This window comes from Copadichromis virginalis, linkage group LG6, assembly GCF_057382275.1.
Source record: "Copadichromis virginalis isolate Kocher_CV1m ecotype Utaka linkage group LG6, C_Virginalis_male_GT1.1, whole genome shotgun sequence".
NCBI lineage: Eukaryota > Metazoa > Chordata > Actinopteri > Cichliformes > Cichlidae > Copadichromis > Copadichromis virginalis.
The window spans coordinates 43986582-43993216 of NC_140623.1; the positions used below are offsets into that span (position 1 = coordinate 43986582).

The 6635-nt window shown below is 45.7% G+C and overlaps 1 protein-coding gene across 2 annotated transcripts in view; it reads left to right on the forward strand.

Moving 5' to 3' along the window:
• LOC146708646 (echinoderm microtubule-associated protein-like 6) overlaps nt 1-6635 on the forward strand; it is a 46929-nt gene that overhangs the window by 20976 nt on the left and 19318 nt on the right. For both annotated transcript variants that reach the window (XM_085460641.1, XM_085460642.1), the window contains exons 17-23: nt 1414-1514; nt 4886-5088; nt 5717-5828; nt 5904-6031; nt 6150-6291; nt 6357-6509; nt 6589-6635. The exon at nt 6589-6635 is cut by the window's right edge and continues 85 nt beyond it. In XM_085460641.1, coding sequence (XP_085316767.1) covers nt 1414-1514; nt 4886-5088; nt 5717-5828; nt 5904-6031; nt 6150-6291; nt 6357-6509; nt 6589-6635 — 886 coding nt within the window. The remainder of the gene's footprint in view (nt 1-1413; nt 1515-4885; nt 5089-5716; nt 5829-5903; nt 6032-6149; nt 6292-6356; nt 6510-6588) is intronic.

The following is a 6635-nucleotide window of genomic DNA, read 5'->3' on the forward strand; positions in this document are numbered from 1 at the left end:
ACCCTGGAATGTGCAGTTTTGTCTCACAGCAAAATGCCACAGATGCCACAAGCAATGAGGGAGCGTGCAATTGGCATGCTGACAGCAGGAATGTCAACCAGATCTGTCGCCCGTGCATTGAATGTTCATTTCTCAACCATAAGCCGTCTCCATAGGCGTTTCAGAGAATATGGCAGCACATACAACCGGCCTCACAACCGCAGACCTCGTGTAACCACACCAGCCCAGGACCTCCACATCCAGCAGGTTCACCTCCAAGATCGTCTGAGACCAGCCACCCAGACAGCTGCTGGAACAATTGGTTTGCACAACCAAACAATTTCTGCACAAACTGTCAGAAACCGTCTCAGGGACGCTCAACTGCATGCCCGTCGTCCTCATCGGGGTCTTGACCTGACTCCAGCTCGTCGCCGTAACAGACTTGTGTGGGCAAATGCTCACATTCGATGGCGTCTGGCACGTTGGAGAGGTGTGCGCTTCACGGATGAATCATGGTTCACATTGTTCAGGGCAGATGGCAGCTGAGAATGTCCCAGTTCTTGCATGGCCAGCATACTCACCGGACATGTCACCCATTGAGCATGTTCGGGATGTGCTTGACCGGCGTATACGACAGCGTGTACCAGTTCCCACGAATATCCAACAACCTCGCACAGCCATTGAAGTGGAGTGGACCAACATTCCACAGGCCACAATTGACAATCTGATAGACTCCATGCGACGATGTGTTGCACTGCATGAGGCAAATGGTGGTCACACCAGATACTGACCGGTTCTGGGTCCCCAGACCCCCAATAGTGCAAAAAACTGCACATTCCAGGGTGGCCTTTTGTTGTGGGCAGTCTGAGGTACACCTGTGCACTACTCATGATGTCAGATCAGCATCCTGATGTGGCACACCTGTGACGTGGGATGGATTATCTCAATATAGCAGATGTGCCCACTACCACACATTTGGACTGATTTGTGACCACTGTTTGGGAGGGATGGTTATATTGTGTATCTGGAATGAATTTTAGGTCTCTACGTCCATCCCATGAGGAATGGGAGCAGTAACAAATGTGTTGCGTTTATATTTTTGTTCAGTGTACGTTAATCCTACCATAAAACAATAAGAGAAGGTATGACCTCTCTCGTGCTCCCAGGATGTGGGGGTGCATTCTAGTGTGGAATACACACCAAGCCTTTGCAGCCTGTTAAAGATCACACACAATTGATTATATGCCTCTAAGTATACATGGTTGAATATTTCCTAATACAAATAACTACATGCAGTATTCTACCATATGCAAACTTATATCACTAAAAGATTATACTGACTACTAAATACAATTTTCCATTAACACCGAGGGAAATGTTTGTGTCTCGTTTCACGTGTTTGAGCCGATTGGCTGAAAGCTTATGTGTCTGCAGGGGTCATAAAGACAAGATCTTCATGGTGAAGAGCAATCCTTTCAGGATGGACAAACTGGTGACCGTGGGCATGAAACACATCAAGTTCTGGCAACATTCAGGTAGGCGTCGTTTCCTCTTTACCTGGAACTCACCTGACACGCTCAGCTCAACGAGGTAGGAGGGGTCACATGGGGCTGTCCCACATGTAGGGCTGCCACGATTACGTCGACTATCAAAATCATCGATGACTAATTTAATAGTCGACGCGTCATTTGAAGCTTTGTAAGATCCCAAAAGATGCAGGAATAAGTTGTAGGATTTAAGAGTGTAATAACGGACTGAAACAGAAGATGGCAGCACTGCATGCCAGCTGCCATTAAACCCCGAAGAAGAAGAAGAAGCTGTGTCCCAGAATTCATAGCGCAGCCCAGCTCAGTTTCCAACAATGGCGGCAGCGAGTTAGTTTTGTCACTGTCACTACCCGATCCGTACCGGAAACCCGATGGGTACCCCGCATGCGCGAAAGGTTTCTACTTCCGGTCGTAGCGTTTTACGATAGTTATGGGTCAGAGTATCTGTTAAGATGTTAAGAATAACAAGTATATCTTAAAATGTTTGCAATAATGAAGCATTTCAATATAATGTAGACAAAAACGAAAAATAAGAAGAAAGTTACGGATCAGGACTCTCCGATCCTTACTGCGCATGTGTAAAGTCTGACCGTACAAATCAGGACTCTCCGATCCGTACCGCGCATGTGCAGACGTTTTCTTCTTCTTCTGTTCGTTTAATGGCAGTTTACTCCCCAGTGTACGAGGATACCGCCACCTGCTGACCGAGCGAATAAACCCTATTATAAACTGAATTATCGTCATTACAAACGTGTGTTAAATCTGATTTAGCGATAGTCGAGTGTGTTTATGCTCGTCTGTGAGGAGAGGATTGCTGGAATAGTGATGATGATGTGCGCTATCACTGTCAATTGTCAGTAAACACTTCATCTGGCTGATGAATCTACACGTGAGATATTACAAAGTCTGTGTTATTAACTCTGTAATTAGGCGCCATTCTTCTTATTTTACGGCGCTGTTGTTCAGTCGGGGGACGCTCTCTGTTGAGGAGAAAAGCATGAATTTCTTTGTATACGGATTATCCATTGTTTAAATGTCCCGGGCAGTCGAAAAGGAGGCAGAGCTGTTGAGAAATGCTAGGAGCTAACTGGGCGCTAACCGTATCATTCAAATATATTGAATGTCGCAATGTTGGCAAAGAGAGGAAGTGACGTAAGATTTGCGCATGCGGGGTACCGATCGGGTTTCTGGTACGGATCGGGTAGTGACAAGCACAGCCCAGCTCAGTTTCCAACAATGGCGGCAGCGAGTTTTTTTTTTTAAATTTATTAATTTTTTAAATTAGTAATATAAACATACAAACAAAATGCACCATATATTACAGATTCAGAAAATAGACATTTCTTACATATTAGCAACTTTCATATATAGTGAAAATAAAATATAAAGATGGGGTCACATAATTTAACAAATTATTAACTCACTAAATCAAAATCTTCCATAAAGGAAACAAAAAAAGCAGCCTTTTTCTTTTTAACTAAAGTCAAAGATTTAACCAACAGGTTTAAGTCGTTTTTCCAGTGAGCCAGTGTTGGTTTGGTCTTAAAAAAGCGACATTTATGTATAAAATACTTACACAAGATTAATAACACATTAACACCATAATTAGCTTTCTTTTCTTTCAAAAACACTCCAAACATTATCATATTTAAGGGGCGGCAGCGAGTTAGTTTTGTCACTACCCGATCCGTACCGGAAACCCGATCGGTACCCCGCATGCGCAAATCTTACGTCACTTCCTCTCTTTGCCAACATTGCGACATTCAATATATTTGAATGATACGGTTAGCGCCCAGTTAGCTCCTAGCATTTCTCAACAGCTCTGCCTCCTTTTCGACTGCCCGGGACATTTAAACAATGGATAATCCGTATACAAAGAAATTCATGCTTTTCTCCTCAACAGAGAGCGTCCCCCGATTGAGCAACAGCGCCGTAAAATAAGAAGAATGGCGCCTAATTACAGAGTTAATAATGCAGACTTTGTAATATCTCACGTGTAGATTCATCAGCCAGATGAAGTGTTTACTGACAATTGACAGTGATAGCGCACATCATCATCACTATTCCAACAATCCTCTCCTCACAGACGAGCATAAACACACTCGACTATCGCTAAATCAGATTTAACACACGTTTGTAATGACGATAATTCAGTTTATAATAGGGTTTATTCGCTCGGTCAGCAGGTGGCGGTATCCTCGTACACTGGGGAGTAAACTGCCATTAAACAAACAGAAGAAGAAGAAAGCATCTGCACATGCGCGGTACGGATCGGGTAGACCCGATTTGTACGGTCAGACTTTACACATGCGCAGTAAGGATCGGAGAGTCCTGATCCGTAACTTTTTTATTTTTCGTTTTTGTCTACATTGTACTGAAATGTTTCATTATTGCAAACATTTTAAGATATACTTGTTATTCTTAACATCTTAACAGATACTCTGACCCATAACTATCGTAAAACGCTACGACCGGAAGTAGAAACCTTTCGCGCATGCGGGGTACCCATCGGGTTTCCGGTACGGATCGGGTAGTGACAAGTTTTAATATTACTCTTATTATTCTTTCTGGGTCACAAAATAAACGTTTAACATATTTTCAGGCGAGAATGTAGCTGTGTAAACCTCAAATATCTGCTCAGTTTATCAAGACACCACATATTTTCAAAAGCGCTCCGACGTTTTCGGAGACGTCTGTTACCCACTAGCTCGTTAGCTAGGCGGGGGCTAGGCTAACTAGAGCCGTGAGAACACCGGACTCCCGGCAGATCGTTTTCAAACCCACCGCCGTCTTTCGCTACTCAGGTTAAACATGATATATGAGTCACTTAGATAACTTAAACATGTTATTATTTGGCTTTTTTCAGTGTTTTATTTGTTCCTGAGTAAATCTGTTTGGCTGAGATTAAAGTTTTTACACAGCTGAATAAACGTCAAGCAGACAGCTGATTATCAGAAGTGTGAGATGCTCCAGAATTTACTCCGGTGTCCTGTTATATTTTAGATAGCAAGGAGTTTATTAAACTTCACCGAAACAATCTGCAAATTTCATTAAAATTTAATAAACTATCATCTTGTCTTTATTTTTAGTTAGCACAGACCTTAAACACTTAAAGCTGTAAGCTAATGATAGTTATATAAGAGCAGATGCTGCTGGTGCAATAAGCTGTATGTTCAATGGATGATGATCTGATTAGTCGACTAATCGCAAAAATAATCGGTGACTAGTCGACTATCAGAATAATCGTTTGTGGCAGCTCTACCCACATGTGGTGGTTTTATTCACGCTCTGATAAAACGTGAACTTTAAAACGTTTCTTTTTAAATGGATGCTTGTAAACATCCGTTCCCGTCCCGCAGGCGGCGGTCTGACCTTCAAACGCGGGATTTTCGGGAACCTGGGGAAACAGGAGACGATGATGTCGGCGTGTTACGGTCGATCCGAGGACCTCGTTTTCTCCGGAGCCACGAACGGAGACGTTTACATCTGGAGAGACACGATGCTTATCAAGACCATCAAAGCCCACGACGGCCCCGTGTTCGCCATGTGCTCCCTGGACAAGGTGACGCTTCATCCTTTGTTATCTAAAGTGGAGGAGGGTTGAGTCTGTAGCAGGGTGGAGTAATACGAGCATGGACAAAAACGATCTTTTACATGATTGATTGATGATTGAAGATGATTGTCAAGAAGTGGCTGCAGGCAGCAGAGGACGCAAAGGCAGGACGCAACTCAAAACACAGCTTTATGCTGCAGGAGATACAGAACTAAACTAAACACACAGGAGGGAACTCAGCCGAAGGTGATCTAAGTAATGAGGCAGGGAAACATGACACACGTCACACAGGAGACTATCAAAGTAAAACAGGAAGCACTCGCACCACATGGCACATGACAGGGGAGAACGCTCAGGGAAATGAGCTAACGAGGGGGGGGGGCAGTTAAGGTGGTCGAGACACAGAGAGAGCGCAAGAGGGGAGACATGACAGGCTGGGGAGGAGAAACGTGAGGAGGAGGACAAGGGAACAGGAAAGGGGAAGAAGACACAGACACACCAAACTCATGAACCGAGAACATGAATACAAAGTAACACAAGAACTCAAAAACACTGGTGACCCGGAAGCATGACAACGATCCTTTCAAAATAAAATCATAACCACAGACTTGTTTGCATTTCTGCTTCCTGTGTCCAGGGTTTTGTGACGGGGGGAAAAGACGGCATCGTGGAGCTTTGGGACGACATGTTTGAGAGATGTTTGAAAACGTACGCCATCAAGCGGGCCGTCCTGTCTCCGTCCTCTAAAGGTAGGGGACGCCAGCATCGGGGTGTTTTTGAACGGCGCGAGCGCCTGAAGGTGATCGGTCGTGTTTTCTGAGCAGGGCTGCTGCTGGAGGACAACCCGTCCATCAGAGCCATCACGCTGGGCCACGGTCACATCCTGCTGGGAACCAAGAACGGAGAGATCCTGGAGATCGATAAGAGCGGCCCCATGACGCTGCTGGTGCAGGTAAGTTAACTTCACCAATCTGTCACGGGCTCTCCTGCTCCGCCCCCACCTCACTGAGATTGAATCGCTACAGTGCACTGACACAGTCACCTGTACACCTCACACCTGTGTGTGCCAGGGTCACATGGAGGGCGAGGTGTGGGGTTTGGCGGCACACCCTCTACTTCCTGTCTGTGCCACCGTCAGTGACGACAAAACTCTGAGGATCTGGGAGCTGTCAGCCAATCACCGCATGGTGGCTGTCCGCAAGCTCAAGAAAGGTGAGACGAGCAAATGTGAAACCTTGGCGTGCTCTCTTTCTTACCTGTGCTGTGTTTCCTGTCAGGTGGGCGGTGCTGTGCCTTCTCTCCGGACGGGAAAGCTCTGGCGGTCGGCCTAAATGATGGCAGCTTCCTGGTGGTGAACGCTGACACGCTGGAAGACATGGTGACGTTTCACCATCGCAGAGAGCTCATCTCAGACATCCGCTTCTCCCAAGGTACCTGAACTCAGCGCACAGGTGTGGCACAGGATGAAGGTCACCGGTGGGTCGCTGATGAGTCAGGTGTGTGTTTCAGATGCGGGGAAGTACCTGGCTGTGGCCTCACACGACTCTTTTGTGGAC